Source organism: Apus apus, chromosome 10 (assembly GCF_020740795.1).
Source record: "Apus apus isolate bApuApu2 chromosome 10, bApuApu2.pri.cur, whole genome shotgun sequence".
NCBI lineage: Eukaryota > Metazoa > Chordata > Aves > Apodiformes > Apodidae > Apus > Apus apus.
In genome coordinates, this window is record NC_067291.1 from 2,133,542 (window position 1) to 2,153,511 (window position 19,970).

General features: G+C 58.1%; 1 protein-coding gene across 1 annotated transcript in view; it reads left to right on the forward strand.

Annotated features, from left to right (window-relative positions):
* CCDC33 (coiled-coil domain containing 33) overlaps positions 1–19,970 on the forward strand; it is a 43,148-nt gene that overhangs the window by 14,413 nt on the left and 8,765 nt on the right. The window contains exons 5-12 of the mRNA XM_051628520.1: positions 2,292–2,416; positions 4,016–4,125; positions 4,945–5,046; positions 5,222–5,313; positions 5,462–5,582; positions 9,146–9,275; positions 9,378–9,499; positions 9,767–9,838. Coding sequence (XP_051484480.1) covers positions 2,292–2,416; positions 4,016–4,125; positions 4,945–5,046; positions 5,222–5,313; positions 5,462–5,582; positions 9,146–9,275; positions 9,378–9,499; positions 9,767–9,838 — 874 coding nt within the window. The remainder of the gene's footprint in view (positions 1–2,291; positions 2,417–4,015; positions 4,126–4,944; positions 5,047–5,221; positions 5,314–5,461; positions 5,583–9,145; positions 9,276–9,377; positions 9,500–9,766; positions 9,839–19,970) is intronic.

Below are 19,970 nucleotides of genomic sequence, written 5' to 3' on the forward strand. Positions count from 1 at the left end.
GTGAGGGGGTGCAAGAAACGTGATCCAGAGGGGTCTCTGGGGATCCCCTCCTCACCCCAACCTCCCACCTCGGGTGAGGGTGGGATGGAGGTGGCCTGTCCCAGGGACAGAGGCTCAGGAGCAAAGGGAAAAGGTGGCTTCTCAAAGGGAAGAGGGAAATGAGAATCATTCCTCTCTCGTTCTGAACCTTGGCACAGGGAGTATTTCCCCAGAGCAAATGCTCAGCACTGAGCACAGAGGGGCAGTGGCAACTGTCACCATCCCTGGGGTCACATCCTGCAGCTGCAGTGGAGGTCACACCTCTGGGTTTGGGTCCTGCAGGGTTGATCTTCCCTTTGGAAGATGGGCCCACATCAGCCTCTGAGCCACAGCTCACCCTGGAGAGATGGTAACTTCTAACACTGGAGAAATAAATACTTCCAAGGGCTGGGCAGGGCCCTGCCAAGCCCTTTGCTGGGCACCCAAGGGGTCACAGGCAGCAGGGTGGCAGTGTGATGGTGTCCCCCAGCACCACAGCCCAGGTGTTGGTGTAGAATAACCCCCTGGGACATCTGTCTTCAGCTCTCCTCTGGGTCTCTCCTGACCTGCACAGCAAGGGCCTGCCCTGGAGGTCCAGCATGGGAGCACAGGATGATAGACTGGTTTGGGTTGGAAGGGACCTTCAAGATCATCTACTTTCAACCCCCCCACCCCACGGACAGGGACACCTCCCACTAGATCAGCATCCCTCAGCCATCCTGGCTGTGTCCTGCCCCATGGCACTTAGCTCCTGGGCATCTCCTGCTCACAGGAGATGCCACCTCCTGCCCCTCTGCTGGCTCTGGGCTGAGGAGGAGACATCAAACCATCTCTGCTGTGCCTGCTGCCCCCCAGCCTTTGATTTGGAAGCACATCCCCCTGTGTGAAGTGGGGGGTTTTGTTCCTCCCCCTCCCCACTTCACAGCTCTGTTTGAATGCTCTCTCATCCTCAGGCGAGTCGATAATGAAGAGGGCCCAGAGCAGCAGGTTCTCACCCTCCTCCTCCTCTTTTTTCCTCCTCCTCCCACCCAACCTCCCCCCCCCCCAGCCCAGGTCTGGCTTCATTCGGACTCAGAGCACGTTGCTGGCAGAGCAATCCCCCACAGAGCTCATTACTGGAGAGCTGATTTGCCTCCAGCCCCTCCAGAACACTGCCAGCCCACTGCTGATTCCCACCCAGCCCCACTGGGCTTCTCCAGTGGGGAAGGAGAAGGGTGGGAGAAGGAAGGGGAGCAGGAGACACAGCTGAGGGTCCATTCGACCTGTCTCCCTAACACCAAGATGGGGTCGAGGTCTCGTGGGCACGGAGCATCCTCCCATCTGGCTCTAGGGTGAACCTGCTTGGTTCCACCACTGCCTGCTGCTCAGGCTGCAGCTGGAAGGACCTTTATCCTCTTCTTGCCCTCAGAGAGAGGGTCTCCACCTCCCAGGAGGTGGCCAAGTGCCACCATCTGCTCTCTGTCACCGGGAACCTCTCCCTAAGAGCCACGTTGGCTCTGCTCCAGCAAGAGCTTTCCAGGAGGAACCAGCTCTGGGCCATGTATCATCTTCACATCCACAGCAACCCTTTGCCAGGGCTGGGGACATCAGTGTCACCTTGGCCTGATGCCAGGTCACCTTTTCCCCTCACTCTCCAGTCGGGGAGGGAGGATGCTTGAAGCCACCAGGTCATCAGGTGGTGGGACCCTGCCACAACCTTCTTACCCTCCTGAGATAACACCAAGTGTCTCTCTGGGCAGGGCAGACCCTCTAAAAGATCTCCCAGCCCCCTTCATGGGGTGAGGGGCATCAGCTCGTGATGAATTGATGATCTGTTGATCAAAGTGGAAGGAACAGCCCTGCAAGAGGTGGTTGGTGGTGGTGATGGCCTTGCACCAGCCCAGGAGAAGAATTACCCAGGGCTGTAGCTGCCAACACCACTCTAATTATTGCTCAGCCTCGTTCTGTGATGGGTTTAATGATGGGGGTCATTAACATTCAATCTTCTCTCTCCCTTCCCAGCAGCCTCCTCCCTGTCCCTTCATCAATACAGCTGGATAATTAGCCCCTAGGGTCTGGAACAGCTTTTGGGATAACAGGGGCTTTAGACCCCACCACTGGGGTAGAATCCAGCAGCCAAACCACCCCTCAGTGCAGCCCCCCCCCCCGCCCAGTGCAGCCCCTCACCCCTTGGCTAAGGGTGGGCTGGCTGCCATTAGCTGCACTGAGCTGGGTCAGTGCTCATCCCTTCCTCTCCCAGTAACTGGCCTGTTTTGCCTCCTTTTTCCTCCCAGTAAGACCAGCAGAGGGGATGAGCAGAAAGCAGAGACCACACGTCCATCCTGGGTGCCCACCCACTCACCCAGCTGGGGGGAGGAGCTGACGGTGGAGATGGATGCTGAAGACGTGGGGAGGGCAGGTGGGAGCACCAGAGGGAGATGGGGACGTGGATGCTGGGGACTGGGACACGAGTCTTGTCACTTCAGAGGGTTGATTTGTGCTCTGAAGAACCCCCAGCAGCAGTGGGTGTCCCCTTCGTTGGGGACAACCTGTGCCCCAAGCCCTGCTGGTTCATCTTCAGGGTGGGATCAGGAGGGACCTGTCCCCAGATACGGGGCTGCAGGTGACATTGCTGAGCTCCAGGCATCCTCCAGAGCATCCCGTGGGAATTGGCACTGGGGGGGAGGAGGGGGAACACCCCAAATCTTTCCCTTTCCCACCCCCAACACCTTGTGTAGGACCCACATCTTGATGCCAAAGGGCTGCCGAGGCTGGAATTGCAGGAGAACTCCTGGCATTAGGGGCTGGGATCTGACTCTAATCAGAGCCTTGCAAAATAAATGATGGAAGCCAACCTTCACATCACGCCAAGTCCCATTTGGCTCCCACCTTCATGAAACTGAGGAGCTTTTCATGTACTTTGTGGACCGTGTGGTACTGGGAGAGAAGCAGGGAGACCCAACGGGACCTCCAGCCCTGCTCCTCCACCTCCCACCATCCCCTTGATGTTCCCAGATGTTCCGAGATCTTCATCTCCCACAGGTTCAGACCAGAGCTGTCATCTCCAGGTGCAGCTCACACCTTTTCTTGCCCAGAAATGTGGTTCCCATCCTCTTCTTGCCCAGAAACTCCATCGATGGGACTGACTGAGCATGATCTATCACCGGTGATGACCAAGAGAGAAGCCACTCATCTCTCACTCAACCCCAAAACATGTTCCCTGGTGGCTTTTTTTTTCCACCAGGGGCTGGGAGAAAAGCCAAACTGTCCCTAGGAAGCCAGCACTTGCTTGAAAAGGCCAGGGAAAGTGTGGTCCATCCACTTGCCTGGTCCACTGTCTCCATTCTGGGGACAGGCACAACCTGTGGCATCACAGTCATCAGGCTGGGGGAAGGGGAGGCCAAGTCTTGATGGCAGCAGAAAGAGAGGGGGGGTTCCCTTCCATCACCTCCTGTTTATTTTTTTTTTTGATAAGAGGCTCCTGCTCCAGCTTGTCCCCTTGAATTGCAGCTTTGCTGGGAGGGGAGCTCTGGAGGTGCCAGCACCCGGGGGGTGACCCTGTCCTGCTGGGGGGACAGATGGGGACACAACCCCAGAGGTGTTCTGGGGCAGGAAGAGCTCAGGGCAGGATGGAGCCCTTGCAGCTGAGCAGGGTTGGGCTGGAGGCAGGGAGGGGGATTATGGGGGTCGGTGGGAAATCCCAGTTTCTTCACTGGGAATTTGGGCTGTGTTGGTGCCAGCTGCTTGGTGGTTTGACTTCTGCTGGGAAAGTGCTCTCGGTGGCTCCTCGGGATGCAGGGGGGTGTCTATCAAGCCAGGAGGGTGCAGTCCTGCCCACCCCACCATCACCTGCCAGGGGAAGGGGCTGCTGAAGGGGGAGTTGATGTTCCCATCACCTCTGTCCCTTCCTCACCCAGACCTTCCCCAAACCTCTCACCCGTCCCTTCCCCTGCCTTCCCCTTCCCCAAATCCTGCTGCTGGCCCTGCTCACCCTGATGGCCCACCTTCTCCCTTCCAGCCCTGACTCTCACCCTGGCAGACCAAGCCACCAAAGAGGCCCTGGGGACATTCCAGCTGCCAGTGAGGCACCTCCAGCCCTTCCAGCCCCACCACTGCAGGCTGGTGTTGGTAGGTACAGCTCCTGCCCTTCCATCCTGCTGCTTATTCCTGCTGCTAACTCTTGATTTCCACCCCCAGCTGTAGCTGGGAGCTGTGGGCAAAGGGAGCCTTGTGTAACGTTGTAATCCTGGTGGGAAACCTGCCTTTGGCAAGTGGGAGGAAGTGCTGAAAGAGGCTTGTGAGCAAAACGCTGCTCGGGCTTCCCAGGAGGTGGGAACAAGGCAGGCCTTGTGCTGGGCTTGGTGGGGTTTTTTTCATCCCTGATGGGAAAAGGTGGAGGGAAAAAAAACAAACAAACTCGTGGGGTTGCACGTTGGGAAGTGCTTTCACTTCCTGGGGAAGGAGATGCAAGACCAGGCTGTGTCCTCCAGCAGCCATAGGTTAAAGGGTCCATTAAACAGGCCATTCATTAAGGTGGGTAGCCAGCCCTGGAAAGAAGATGTTTCCCAAGCCCCTGGGTGGGGATTTCTCTCTGCCAACACGTCCACAGTCCCAGGGACTTGGCTTGATAGCTCCTTGTCCAGCTGAGACCTGGCAAATTCACTCACCACTACCCCCAGGTCAGCCTCCTCTTTGCTCTGGCTGGCAGAAATGAGTTTCCTCTTCCCTGCTCAGGGATTGGGAGTCATTAAAGATTTAAATGCAGGAGGATTTATTATATTGATCTTTTCTGGGAAGGCTCGGGGAGCAGGGTTGGGGGGGGGACAGTGAGTTTTAATGATCAGTTGGGGCTTTATTGCCAGTGATTTGGCTGTTTGGGTGCCCAGCACCGACCTTTGGTGGCCTCCACCTTTCTTCCTCCCATGCTTTGGTCTCCTCCACAAACAGCCCAGGCCACAGGACCCCGTGGGGACAGTCCTGCACGTCACCATCACCCGCAAAAGGAGCTTCCTCCCTCCCTGCCCTGGATTCAGCCACCTGGCCCTGGAGGTGAGAGGTGGCCTTGGGGACAGGAGCTGGACAAGGTCTAGGATGGACAAGAGCATCTCGGCTCGGATGCTGCATCTTGTCTCCTGCCCTGGGGGTCACTGATGCAGGTTTTACCTCCATCCCCACCCCGCCCCTATTTGCTGAGCCCTCACTATGTCCCCCCAATACCTCCCAGGTGCTGCTGCAGGGGTTGTCAGCCCCCTTGGCCAACCCCCCGGGGGTCCTGGTGGCCGTGGCCAGAGTGGTGACCAAGATGCAGGAGTACAAGTGAGTGATGGCCGTGCTGGGGAGCTGCTGGTGAACATGAGGTGCTGGGCCTGGGGACAACCTGAGGGTGCCATCATCCCCTCTGCCCCTGCTTGCCTTGCCAGGACCTGACTCCCCTTTTCCATCCACCCCCCCCCCCCCACCTCAGGCACCTCATGGAGAAGCATCCCATGGCCTGGCCAGGCGTCAGCCCCACCACCATCACCTTCCCAGACCCTCCAGCAGCAGCTTTCAGCATCACCCCAGCTGCCAACACTGGCTGCCCACAGGTATGGAACAAACCCATTCCCAGGGATACCCAGGGCCCTGCTCCTTCAGCAGAAGACCCAGACACCCTGGATAAAGGAGAAGCTTCAGCAGCAAAGCCACCTTGTGAACCTCAAAGCTCCCGAACCTGCAGAAACCCACAAGCAGCTCCTCATTTCTGCCTTTATCCTTCATTTTTTTTCCCCTCTGGCTCAAGTGTTGCCTCTTAAAGGCAGAGACCTTCTCCTGCCCGGGCCTCAAGTGCCACCAGGAGAGCTCCTGAAGCTGCAGGAGCTTCCAAATAGCTGTTGCCAAGGAAACACACGAGGCACCGGGAGGAGGGCGCTGCTTTTGTTCCCAAACCCTGCCAAAAAGGAGCAGGGAGGGAGAGGCAGGAGACTGGAGGGGTGCTGGGGCAGAGAGGAGGCGTGATGAAACCACCCCCCAAAACCAGAGCTGCTCCCTCCCTTCTCCTCCCCAAACTGCCAGCTGAAATCATGGGGAGGGCAGGTGTCCAGCTGCCCTGAAGTGGTGGGTCCAGCTGGTCCTCGATGTGCCCTGGCGATGGGTCAGGGAGCTTCTCTGTCTGCATCCACCCCCCCCCCCTCCTCCCTCCCAGGCATGGAATTGTTATCATCTGGGAGTGTAACACCCTGTATCAACACCTCCAGGGGGCACATCCATAAAATATTAGGTAGAGGGGGCCGAGCAGATACCAAGTCACCCACCAGGCAGGGAATTCTCATAAAAATCACTAGCGTGTTTCATTCATTACAATAATGGCTGTTTTCTCACCACCCTCCACATCGCTCTTGGCAGGTGACAGGTGGGGGGGGGGGGACACCCTCTGCTTTGGGTCTACACCCCTGAGCAGCACCCCCAGCCCCACCAGGGCAAGTAGGTTGGGGGTGCAGGTTGCCCACTCTGACTCTGGAGTAGATATTAGGAAAGAAATCCCGTTGCTCCCACAGCGTCTTTCCTCCACGGAGCTGCAGGAGCACCAGTGATTAAACCCTGCCATCTGGCCTCCCTGCATGTTGTCTCCTCCTCCTCCTCCTCTCCTCTCCACCTCCACATGGCTCTGACTGTCCTTGGCCATGGTGGGGGACGCACGGCCAGGGCCCAGAACCCCCCTCCCCTCTCTCCTGCCTCAGTTTCCCCACCTGCTCGTTCCCAGGAAGGGGGAGCCCCTAACGCCCAGCAGTGCCTGGGAGGGAAGGTTAGGGGGAGGAAGAGGAGGAAGAAGAGGAGGAAGAGGAGGGGTGTTGCTGCTCCAGTTCCAGAGGTTAATGGTTTGCCCCCGCTGGCACAGGCCGGTCGCATCCGATAATTCCGCCAGCCCAGCGCGTCCTCTCGCCTGTCGGCTCCCATCAGTGTCTGCACACAGTGGTGCTCGGGTTCACCTTCAGCAGGGCACTGCCCAAACCCCTCTTACCCAGGGTGTCCCAGCTGCTTAACCCTTCCCTGCCCAGCCAGAGTTCCTGGAGAGCTGGTCGCCCTGGCCGTGAGTTAGCCAAGAGCTGCGTGGAGCCGCTGGCAGGAGCACTGAGTGTTCCCCTTGGGTGCTCTCTTTGGGTGCTCTCTTTGGGTCAGCAGCCCCTTTCTCACCCAAAGGGATGGACTTGGACACGCTGGTGGCAATGGCAAACTGGCAGGATGGGCACCAGCCTGTGCCTCCTACAGAAAAGCCACCCCGTGTCTGGCCTCCCAGCACCAAGCTCAAGCCATCCTGGGGCTGGTCCCCCTCTAAGAGAAATCTCTAAGAGAAATCTCCTTTTGGGGGGCTTTCCCTTGGGGACCTTCCAGCTTAACCCACTTCTCTGGAGCTTCTTGCTCTCGTTTGGGGTCTGCAGCCTCCAGACAGGCAGCCACGAGGGGATGGCCCCATCCCTCGGGAAGGCAGGAGAGATGCTACGTCTCCCCTCGTGCCAACAGTGCTGCCTTTGAACCAGCCTTTGGGAGATGAGCTGGGGCAGCCAAAGAGGATGAAGGTGTCTCTTTCCTCCTCCTCCTCCTCCTCCTCTCCATCCCTTTTGTTGGGTGTCTCCAGGTGGCCCTTGGCAGAGGTGGTTTTGGTGCCAAGGTGTCTGCTCGAATCAGTGCATCGGCTCCGACGCCCCGGGCACGGGGCATCCATCTGTCCCACTGAGCCAGAGGGACACAGCCTGGCCCTGCCAAGTGCTCCTGGCCCTCCCAGCCCCCCCCAGATTTAGGGGGAAATCAGGAACATCGTGTCCCATCCCTGGCCCAGTGAGAGGAGCCATGTGGGCTCAAGACCTCGGACAATTGGGGTCAAATGAACAATATGCTCCCGCATTTAGACTTTCCCCTTCCCTGCTGAGGCTCAAACCACAACCTCTTGCAGGGCTTTGCCCAGGTTGGCGCCAAGAGAAGGAACTGGAAGCAAGATTTGGAGGGGTTTTAGGAGATATTTTGCCCTCTGGTTTGGGCTTTCTGAGGCTGGGATGCAGGCAGTGAGCACTGGGCAAGAAGAGGGTGCTGAGCTGGATCCGGCTGCTGGGAGCTGCCCTGCTCCCTGCACGTTTTCCCTAGGGATTGACAAGCACAGACTGGGCTCCCTGCAGTCCAAACAAGCTGCATCCCAGCTAAAAATCCCAACAGATGCTGGGGAGCCCCTGACAAATTCCCAGCCAAGAGATCCAGCCTGGTGCTGAGCCAGCACTGACAGAGCTGCCCAGTTCAGCCCAGAAGGGAGGTGGTTTGGGGGCACTGGAGCATCCCAGGCCTCCAGAGCATCCCAGGGCTCCAGAGCATCCCAGCCCTCCCTCTCCTTGCTAACAGCCCCAGGGCTGGGTAATGCACCACTGGGGCTCCCCGAGGTGCCTCCTACCCATTAGCACCCCCAGGGGGAACGGAGATAGAAACCCCCCCACCATCCACTCACACACAAACACACCCCTGGCTCCTCCTCCCGCCCAGCAGAAATGTGCTGATGCAGCAAACTGGTCGGCATCTCCTCCCCCCTGGACCAGGCTGGTCCAGGGGCTGGAGGAGCAGCAGGGCTGGAGGAGCAGCAGGAAAGAGGAGCTGCTGTGGATAATTCCTGGGCGCTGAGCAGCCGGGAAGCTTTGGAGTGATGCGGGGGGGCTTTTGGAAGGTGGGAGGGAGCAACTGCCAGCAGGGATGGCCCCAAGCCCTTCCCCACCACACCTCCAGGGCTAAACGTGCTGTTTGCTGGCAGGCAACAGGGAGCTGGTGCTTTGGAAAGGGTTTTGTGGCACCCACGGACTCTGGAAGCCCATTCACTGCCTCCTCCACCGGGTACACTCACCCTGGAGCCAGCACAGCTCGCCCTCCACGCTCTTCCCACCAGGTTTTTAAGCACAGGGTGGTTGGCCCATGTGCTGTTTTCCTCCTCTGGCTCCAAGAGGGGGGCAGGGATTAGCTAGAGAGAAGCAGCTGAGCTCAGAGACCCCAGTGAAAACCAGTTTAAGCAACTGGGATTAGGGGGATTCAGCTGCAGAGGTTGTGCTTTTCTCTCCCCCCGGCCTTTCCTCTCCCTCCTGCTTATTTACCTCTAGAGAGAGAAGCTGTCTGAAGGATAATTTTCCTGTTGTCTCCTAAGATGTCCCGACCAGCTGGGCCCTCAGAGCAGCCAACCTGGGACACTTCTTTCCTCTTCCAAGGCCGAGACCTGGTCACCATCTTCTCTGAAGACACAGCCCTGGTGATCGAATATTATCCACACAAAGCCAGTGAGTCTGGGGGCCCCACCAGGGATGTTCTCCCTCCTCCCTGGGTTTGGCTGGGGACAGGGCCTGGGCTGCTGTGCCCTCAGCTTCTCATCCCTTCCCCAGTATGGGAGGCTGCAGGCACCCTCATTCCCATGGGATACTCGGTGCTGCCCCTCACCAGCCGTGTTTTCCGGGCGCTGGTGGCACGGAAGGGCAGGATGCAGGTGGATGGCCTGGCTGTGCAGGTGAGCTGGGGGCTGTGGGGAAGCCTGGACGGGCTGGCACCCTCGTGGCATCACTAGGGGATGGCACCTGCAGCTGCTGGGATCTCCCCTCTTGGCTGGGCAGCCTGGTGCAGAGCTCCCAAACATCCCATGGGAAGCTGGGATCCCTGCTCCGAACTGCAGCCCCAGGCCTATGGGTGGCATCTGGGTGATGCCAAAGCCACCGAGAGACCTGGAGGAAACCCTGAAGCCAGGGCATGCTGTGTGACCCTTGCTTTCCCTCCCCAGGGCACCCACCTGAAAACCACCAGTGGGGCCAGCCCGACCGTGGGGCTCTGCCTGCAGCTCCTCCCATCAGAGGTGAGACACCGGGGCCGGCGAATCCCGAGGGAGGGAGGGCTGGAGATGGGGCAGAAGTTGGCTCTCTAGGCCTGGCACCCTCTCTCCAAATCTCTCGGGCAGGGAGCAGTTGTGTTGGATCTGGCTTTTAGCCCTGGTACCTGTTGTCCCAAAGCTCTGGATCACAGCATCATTCCCGCCCTCCCGCATCCGTCGCTTTCCCGGGGCTTTTGGCACCTGCTCGTATCCCTGGGCAATCCCAGCTGGAGGCAAAGCACAAGCAGGTTGCTTGGAACAGGCTGTTTGCTGTCTCCATGTGGAGAAAGGCCAGGCTGGTTAACCACGGTGACAAATGTCCAGCTGTCTTCATCCTTCAGCATCCGGGTTCCCTGGGGACGTCCCAGCAGGGAGGGAACTGGGCTGCTTTGCATCCCGGGGAAGGACAGAAACCCTGCTAGCCCTTGGCTCTGGGACCAAGCCAGGATGTGACCACCAACCTGATGGATCTGATGACATTAACCACCAGCTTCTGCTCCCACCTGCCCCCCCCCCAAAAAAAAATCCCCTCTATAAAGTGAATTTGGGGCCTGGATGCTGCGACTGCTTCCCCCTTGTCCCTGGGGGAGCAGTGATGGGCCAGGGCCCTGCTGGTGGGAGGCTTTGGAGTGCTTGCCCAAGGGGGGTCAGCAAAAAGGGGTCTGCGTGTGATGAATTATTCACATGGGTGTCACTAAGTGCAGAATTAATCCTTTTGCTTCCAGCTGGCTGCTGCACTAAATTATCACTCGCAGTCATGCGGGAAAATGCTGCGGAATTCATTTAGCTGATTATTGTTTTGAGCTGGGAGCTGGGAGGGTTGGGGTCGGGGGTTTTTTTCCCCCTCTTCCCCAACCTCTCCCTTCCCCCCCCCCCCCCCCCCCCCCCCCCCCCCCCCCCTCCAGCCCTGCCTTCCTTAATATATGTAGGAGCTGGGAGTGGAAATGAAAAGCAGGAGAGGCAGAGCCAGCCTTGGGCTCTGCATCTGGTTCATTCATCCCTGGGCAGCTGGACCTGGAGAGAAGCAAACCAGTGAGTGAGCTGCTGCTGAGCAGGCTGAGGGCAGGTTTCTTGCCTGGAGGTCAGGATTTTCTGAGGAAGATGCCCTAGCTGGCTGGCTGTGATGCCCAGCACCCTAAAACCTGAAGGCAGGGGAGCTCTCCCACTTTGGGAGCTTCTTGTGGTGCCTGAAGGCTGGATTTCCAAGTCTTCAGCACATGGATTCGTCCTGAGCTGGGCTTTGGGACAGCAGGAAAGGGCCAAATGTGGGCTAAGAGGCAAGGATGGTCAATACAGGATCTGTACTGACCCAGTGAGGCTTTGTACCAGGGTTGTCCTCAGAGCCCCAGCACCTCTGTCTGTTCTTGGGATATTTTTTTTCCATGTAGAAGAGCTAGAAATGCATAACCTAGATTGTCTGGGCTTTTTATAACAAGCAACAGCTAAATAAACCCTGGGCCATCTGTGCTCCCCAGGACACTTGGAGCTGGGTGTAAATGCCTGCTGCTCCTTTGCCTCTGTGGGGATTTCTCCAGCTTCTCCCAGGGCTCTGCAAGCTCCAGAACTTGGCTTCAGGTGGTTGTATTGACCCTCTGTGCTGGGAAAATGTCCTCAAGAGCCAGAGTTTTCTAGGGAGTAGGGACTCCTCAGAAACAGGACTCGTCCCCCAGTAGCTCTGCAGGGTCTCAAAACCTGGAGTAGCCACAGGGAAAAGGTCTGGGAGCAGCTGCTGAATTAAAAGCTAAGAGCCTCGACACCAGGGATGAGCAAACAGGAGTCGTGTTATCCCAGGGAAAGGTCCACAAGGGTTGCAGCCCCCCAGGAAAGGCACTGAGACCTCTAGATTTACCCCCACCCAGCTTTTCTCCCCCCCTGCCTTCATCCCCCCACGCTCTCCTTCTCCAGCCCAAAGGAGAACAAAAGCCTTTGATCATCTCGAGGAGACAAAGAAATCCAAGACTTCAGCAAAACGCTGCCGTCCTAGCAAATTATCAGCTGTCACTGCCAAACTGCTGCAGGAAAACCTGCCTCCCGACTTGATCCACCTCCGGAGGGGCTGGTGGCTCAAGGCAGGGCTCCAGCTTTCCCTTCATTCAGCTTGCCCACCCCAAATTCGGTGTCTTGCCCCAGGAAAGAGGAGGTTGCCCCTGCGACAGCCACGGGTAAAAGCCACGTGCGAGGGCAGCAGGGTGTGCCCAGGGAGAGCTGAACCCCCAGCCAGGGCTGGCAAACACACCCCCAGAGGCCTCTTGATTCCCAAGGGATGGATTCATCACCCCTGTTTGTTAACCTGCCCTGCCTTACACGTGTTTTGGGGTTCCCTCCCCCTCGCTCAGCCCGTTCGTTCAGCCCCTGGGACGTTTCCAGGTCAACTTCAAACCTCTGCCACTCACTTTGCTGTGGTCACGTCACCCCAGGTGGGCTCTGGGGAAGTTCTGGCACATAGGGACAGCTTCTGAAGAAAGAAAAGAAGCTGGTCCTTCTTGGTTTTCCAGGCAAGGGGAAAAAAAAAAAAAACAAACCTAAAAAATAATAAATAAATGAACAGGCTTGTTGCTTAAACAGCCCTAATTTATGTAATTGCTGCCGTTTAAAAGCCAAAGCAGATCAGTGCCTGGCGTAAATTGTCACCGTGCTGGGGTGTAGATTGTCACTGTGCCAGCCTGGCAATCAAAGCTGGCAAAGGAGATGGGTTTGCAGTTGGTTGGGAAGGTGGGAATTGCTGTGTCACCCGTGACTTTAGGTTGGCTCGGTGGGTTCGTCCTCCACGAGCACTGGAATTGGGTTTTTATCCCCAAAGGGTGTTGCAGGGGGTGAGAGGCCTGTGAAGCATCACTTGGAGGGGAGATTTAGATTGAGGTGAGACATGAGGAGGGAATTCTGGAGTGTGAGGGTGGGGAGAGCCTGGCCCAGGTTGCCCAGGGAAGCTGTGGCTGCCCCATCCCTGGCAGTGTTGAAGGGCAGGTTGGATGGGGCTTGGAGCAACCTGGGCTGGTGGGAGGTGTCCCTGCCCATGCAGGGGGGTTGGATCTAGATGATCTTGAAGGTCCCTTCCAACCCAACCCAGCCTGGGCTTCTTTAAGGGAAGCTCCAGTGCTGGGCTGGCTTGGGGGGAGCTGGGGGGAAAAGGGGTTGATGCTGAGCTGTGATACCCCAGATGCTGCTGGGTCTGGGGGATCTGGTGTGTGTGGGGGGGCCTTCCTTACTGACCACCCTTCTTGGTGCCCTGGCAAAGCCTCCGAGGGCTTTTGGCCCAGCTGGCAGGGAACCCTTGTTTGCCCACCTAAACCCATCACCCTCAGGGCACGGTGGGTGACAAGAGGCATCTTGGGGGGGGGGGGGGGGAGGGGGGCAGCGTCCTCAGCCGGGGGAGAGCAAAGCCAGGCAGGAAAAACCAACCACCACCAAAAAAAGCTGTAGCGAAGAATGCCTTTGTTAAGGAGAACGTGTTGGTTTCCGCCCAGCCATCCCAGGGGATCGTTCAGGGCAGGGCTAATTGAATTAAGAGCACGATGGCTCCGGCGAGGGGCTCTCTCCGCCGGGTGACGATGGGATGGCCAAGGCTGGGGTGAGGGGGGGGGGGGGGGAGGATAAAGCAGCAGCTGGATGCTGTAATTGCAGGCAAAGCCTAAACTGTTGCATTTTGCATGATGTCCTTCCCCGGGGAGGGGGGGGGAGAAGGGGGCTGAGGGGGGGGTGGGGGGGTGGGGGGGGGTTGGATCTCCCCCTGCTTTGATGCTGGAGGAGCATCTGGGCTGAGGTGGGGGCAGGAATGCAACTCGACGGCCCAGGGGACAGTGAGGCTGATGGTGTTAATGAGGCAGCGCCGGGGAAGGGCACAGGGGCTCTGGGCACCTCGTCATATCCCTTCCCCCCCCCTCCCCCCCCCCCCCCCCCCCCCCCCCCCCCCCCCCCCCACCCAGCCGCAGGGGAGGGGGCTGCTGGGTGCCCTCGTTAGCTGCACTAACGAGGCCAAGCCCAGGGACGTGCCCAGCCAGGGCCCTTTTGCTGCCTCCAGCCTTTTGGGAAGTGCACCCTGCCCGAGGGGGTTGGGAGGGGGTGTGTGTGTGGGGGGATTGGTGGGAGGGGGGGGGGGTGCTGGGGGAGGGTGAGGATCTGCTGGGTCAGCTCTCCAGGCAAGGTACCAGCTGGTGAAACAGGGGGTGCTGGGGCCTCAAGAGAAGGGTCTCGAGGCAGGTCCCCACATTCCAGCTTGTCCCTGTCTGTGACCCTGGCCCATGGCAGGCAGCAGCCAGGAGTGCGTGGACTCTGCCCTTCATCCCATTAGCTCCCACTTCCCCCTCTAACCAGATTAGGGGGGAGTCTATAAAAGCCAGGCTGGCCGGGGGAGGGAGTGCAGAGCTGGGCGAGGGAAATGAGGGGCAGGGAAATGACATTACTGCTCCGGGCAGCGTCTGGCGGAGGGTCTGGCAGCAGGTCTGGCAGGGCTGCCCGTGTGCCTGAGGTGCCTTATCTGGCAGGCAGCAAAGCCAGGAGCAGCTGTGGTGGCTTTGAGCACCCCTTTGTGTCTGCAGGACCCGGGTACCCACCTCCTGCCTGTCAGGGAAGGGGAGAGATGGGCTGGGCTGGGCACGGACCAGTTATTTCCAGTGTGGTTGATCTGCCTCTACCTCCTCCCTCTTTTGCCTCCTACTCCTTAACCTCCTTCTCCTTGCCTTGGTCCAGCGTGGGTTCACCCCAGGGATCCCCCTCCTCTGCCCCTGCACCTTGCAAAGGCAAGCTCAGTGTCCAACCCACAGCTCTTCCCCCATCCTGCTGCTCCTGCTGGTATACTGGGAATGTGGAAGGGGACACAGGGGACATGCAGCTCAGTCCTGTGGTCCCCTCTTTGCCCCTGGGCCCCCAGTTTTACTGCCAGATAAGAAGCCAGGAGAGGTGGTGCCAACCCATCACCCTGCAAGCCCCCACAAAGGCTGCCCACCCCTCATCATGTTGGCCAAAAAATGGCTTCCAACCCCAATGTTAACCTCTCTTCCACTGCTGGGAGGGGTGGATTTTCACCAGATCCTGGTCATACCAATGGTTTCTTGTGCTGTGCCCACAGAGGGAGCCTTTCCATCAGTGCCCACATCCCTGGTGCCCTGGTTTCCCATCACCTTGCCTGCAGCAAGGAACATCCAGGATGCTCACTGGAGCAGCCTGGATGCCCCACTTTGGATCTGACTGTTCAATCCCAAATCCATTTAGCAAATTCTCTCCTATTACCACCCCATTATGCTGAAGACCCCAGGCACCTCCAGCTCCTACCTTTTGGGTCCAGGAACAACAACAACAACAAAAAAGGCAGCTGTTCTCCTTCTCCAGCCCTTTGTACTGCTAAATGGAGCCCTTGAATGAATTCAAACCCAGCCTCCATGGCCCTAATACCTTCCTGTACTTTAAGCCATCTGGCTTTAAAAATAACAGGTCATTAAACCTCAATTCTGCTTATTAAATAGCTGGGAGGGAAGGGGTGGAGGGGCTCAGTGCTGCCCAAAAAGCTCCATTATTTTCCTGCTCAAACCCCACTTTCAACCCAGCCCCTCTCCCTGCAATTCAGGCTGCAAAGCAGGAAGAAAATTAGCAATAAAAAAAAAACCCTCCCAAACCATAAAAATACAGAAAAGCTATATTTTTTTTTTTGTCCTCCAGCTGTTTTAATTCCTCCAATCCACTGAGCTTTATTGCTTCCCTTTCCATAGGGGCTGCTTTATGCCCAGCCTAATAGAAACCTGTCATGGGACACGTACCACAGCACAGTTTGAGTGCAATGAGGATGCAAGGGCCAAAATTGGTGCCTTCAGTTGTCCCAGGGCTCCAGAGCAACCTCAACACCCCTCTGACCCGTGCAGAATCTGGCTCTGGAACCACTACAATGCACTTGCAGCCCTGGTTTTGCTGTTCCCTGGTGCCTACACCCCAGAGCAGTCCCAAATCCAGTTCTCTGTGCCCTCACTAGAGCATCCCAGTGTGGATGAAGTCAGGGAGGGTGGGAAGTGGGTTCAAGGATGCTTCCAGCATCCCATTTGAAACCCTGAGAGGGGCAATAGGAGCTGGGGAGGATGCAGAATGTTCACACAAACCCAGGACACACCCTGCCCTGCCCTTTTTCTGGCTAAAGACACGCAAAAGCATTGCTGGTCAGATTATTTTCCACTCTCCCTTTCCCCCCCCCCAGAACGTTTGACAGGGGATAAAGTCGGGGAGGGTGGGAAGTGGGTTCAACTGAAACCCTGAGAGGGGCAATAGGAGCTGGGGAGGATGCAGAACGTTCACACAAACCCAGGACACACCCTGCCCTGCCCTTTTTCTAGCTAAAGACACTCAAAAGAAACGCTGGTGGGATTATTTTCCACTGCCCTTTCCCCCCCCCCCAACCTTTGACAGGGGATAAAGTCGGGGAGGGTGGGAAGTGGGTTCAATTGAAACCCTGAGAGGGGCAATAGGAGCTGGGAAGGATGCAAAAGGTTCACACAGACCCAGGACACACCCTGCCCTGCCCTTTTCCTGGCTAAAGATACTCAAAATAGATGCTGGTCAGATTATTTTCCACTCTCCCTTTCCCCCCCCCCAACCTTTGACAGGGGATAAAGTCGGGGAGGGTGGGAAGTGGGTTCAATTGAAACCCTGAGAGGGGCAATAGGAGCTGGGGAGGATGCAAAAGGTTCACACAGACCCAGGACACACCCTGCCCTGCCCTTTTTCTGGCTAAAGATACTCAAAATAGATGCTGGTCAGATTATTTTCCACTCTCCCTTTCCTCCCCCCTACCTTTGACAGGGGATAAAGTCGGGGAGGGTGGAAAGTGGGTTCAAGGATGCTTCCAGCATCCCATTTGAAACCCTGAGAGGGGCAATAGGAGCTGGGGAGGATGCAAAAGGTTCACACAGACCCAGGACACACCCTGCCCTGCCCTTTTTCTGGCTAAAGACACTCAAAATAGATGCTGGTTGGATTATTTTCCACTCTCCCTTTCCCCCCCCCAACCTTTGACAGGGGATAAAGTCGGGGAGGGTGGGAAGTGGGTTCAATTGAAACCCTGAGAGGGGCAACAGGAGCTGGGGAGGATGCAAAAGGTTCACACGAACCCAGGACACACCCTGCCCTGCCCTTTTTCTGGCTAAAGACACTCAAAATAGATGCTGGTCAGATTATTTTCCACTCTCCCTTTCCTCCCCCCTACCTTTGACAGGGGATAAAGTCGGGGAGGGTGGAAAGTGGGTTCAAGGATGTTTCCAGCATCCCATTTGAAACCCTGAGAGGGGCAACAGGAGCTGGGGAGGATGCAAAAGGTTCACACAGACCCAGGACACACCCTGCCCTGCCCTTTTTCTGGCTAAAGACACTCAAAATAGATGCTGGTTGGATTATTTTCCACTCTCCCTTTCCCCCCCCCAACCTTTGACAGGGGATAAAGTCAGGGAGGGTGGGAAGTGGGTTCAATTGAAACCCTGAGAGGGGCAATAGGAGCTGGGGAGGATGCAGAACGTTCACACAAACCCAGGACACACCCTGCCCTGCCCTTTTTCTGGCTAAATACACTCAAAAGAAAAGCTGGTCGGATTATTTTCCACTCTCCCTTTCCCCCCCCCAGAACGTTTGACAGGGGATAAAGTCAGGGAGGGTGGGAAGTGGGTTCAAGGATGCTTCCAGCATCCCATTTGAAACCCTGAGAGGGGCAATAGGAGCTGGGGAGGATGCAGAACGTTCACACAAACCCAGGACACACCCTGCCCTGCCCTTTTTCTAGCTAAAGACACTCAAAAGAAACGCTGGGCGGATTATTTTCCACTCTCCCTTCTCCCCCCAACCTTCGACAGCCGTTTTCTTTCCCTTGCTTCCCCCCCAAGGCTTGAAAGCACGAGTTCTTTTCACTCGGCTTGCATGGCATGGCTGGGGATTTGCTCGGAAAGCCTCGGAAAAACCATCTCCTGGCAGCCCCGGGAATCAGGGCTGACACCCTCACTAATGGAGCGTGTGTGAGGGAGGGGGCTGGGACATGACAGCCCCCCCCAATCCCGGCTGCGGGGTCTGGGGGAAGGAGGGGGGTGGGGGTGGGAGTTACTCGCCTGATCACAGCCCTTGTCACTTCTTCCCTGCTCCCCTCGGGTTGATCAAACCCGGATCCTCATCCCTACCCTGCGGCTTTTGGAGGTCCTGCTCCAAAAAAAAAAAAGGGGGGGGGGGAGAGCAAGGGAAACAAAGCCATCAGGAATATTAGCAGAGATGGGATCATCCCTTTGGGGGGAAGAAAAGCTTCCCTGGAGGTTTGTGCTGGGCCATTCCAACCCTCTCTTGGGTCGCACAGGTTTTTGGGGTTGGTTTCTGCTGGGTGAGGTTCCCAACCTTAGGCTGGAGTTTGTGCTGGGCTCAGCTCAAGCGTGTTTTCCTACCCTCTGCCCTCTCCCGGAATGGATTTGTGCTTCTCTTACCAGCCGATGAATAATTTACGAGCAGCACTTAACGATTAGAGGGGCGTTTTCTCCAACCTCTTCAAACATTTGCTTCTTCTTCTTCAAGCCTTTCTTCCCTTCCTCCATCACCCCTTTTTCCCCCCTGACGGGTGGACACAGGGGGGGGGTTTACAAGCCAGAGGCCTCTTGTGGAGCTGGGACAAGTAAATGTCTGGTTTTTCTTCTCTTTCCCCCCCTCCCCCCCCCCTTGCTGGCGTTTTGTTCCCAGCACTGAACGGGTCCCCTCAGCTTCATCACCTAAAGAGAGAGCCCAGACGTGCAGCCTGTCCCCCCCAGACACCCCCCGGGGCTGGCAGCACAGGCAGGGTTGGTGGGGGCAGGAGTTGCTTGCTTGCCAGCAGCTTCAGGACCCCTTTCTGATGCTACACAGGGTGAATGTTCTGCAAGGGACAAGGGTGCTGCACAGGGAGAGGGTGCTGTGACAGATGAGGGTGCTGTGAGGGGAGAAAGGGATGGAAAAGGTGAAGGTGCTGCAAGGGAAAAGGATGGTGCAAGGGGTGAGGAGGCTGCTGGGGGTGAGAGGGATGCAGGGGGTGAAGGTGTTGCAGGGGTGAGGGTGCTGCTGGGGGTGAGGGGGCTGCAGGGGTGAGGGGAGGCAGGGGGTGAAGGTGTTGCAGGGGTGAGGGGCTGCAGGGGTGAGGGGGCTGCAGGGGGTGAGAGGGATACAGGGGGTGAAGGTGTTGCAGAGGTGAAGGTGTTGCAGGGGTGAGGGGGCTGCAATGGGTGAGGGGGTGCAGGGGTGAGGGGGCTGCAGGGGTGAAGGGCTGCAGGGGTGAGGAGGATGCAGTGAGTGAAGGGGATGCAGTGGTCAGGGGGCTGCAGGGGGTGAGGGGGCTTCAGGGGTCATGGGGATGCAGGGGGTCAGGGGGCTGTAGGGGTGAGGGGCTACAGGGGTGAGGGGGATGCAGTGATTGAAGGGGATGCAGTGGTCAGGGGGCTGCAGGGGGTGAGGGGGCTGCAGGGGTCATGGGGATGCAGGAGGATGCGGGGGGTCGAGGGGTTGCAGGGAGTGAAGGGGCTGTAGGGGTCGTGGGGCTGCAGGGGGTGAAGGGGATACAAGGGTGAGGAGACTGCTGGGGGTGAGGGACTGCTGGAGTGAGGGGATGCAGGGGTGAGAGGGATCCAGGGGCTGCAGGGGGACACGGGGATGCAGGGGGTGAAGGGGCTGCAGGGGTGAGGGGCTGCAGGGGTGAGGGGCTGTGGGAGTGGGGGGGCTGCAGGGGTGAGAGGGATCCAGGGGCTGCAGGGGGACACGGGGATGCAGGGGGTGAAGGGGGACACGGGGATGCAGGGGGTGAAGGGGCTGCAGGGGTGAGGGGCTGTGGGAGTGGGGGGGCTGCAGGGGGGCTGCAGAGGCGCAGGAGGCTGGCAGGGAGGATGCCGGGCCCGGCGAGGCAGCCTCTCCCCGCTCCCCCGTGTGCGGCTCCAGCCCCATCTAGCGTCAGCCCCGCCGGGCCCGCAGATCTTCTCCTCCAGCTCCGGCTCCCCCACCACCAGCCAGGTGGTTTGAGTTTGGTACCCAGGGCAACTTGCTCCTCTTCCCGAGGCTGCCAGAACCCGGGATGCAGGCAGGAGCAGCTGCAGGGTTGGGGTGAGGATGCTGCGGGGTGGTTTGCCAGCCAGCTGGACACCCATGGGTGCCC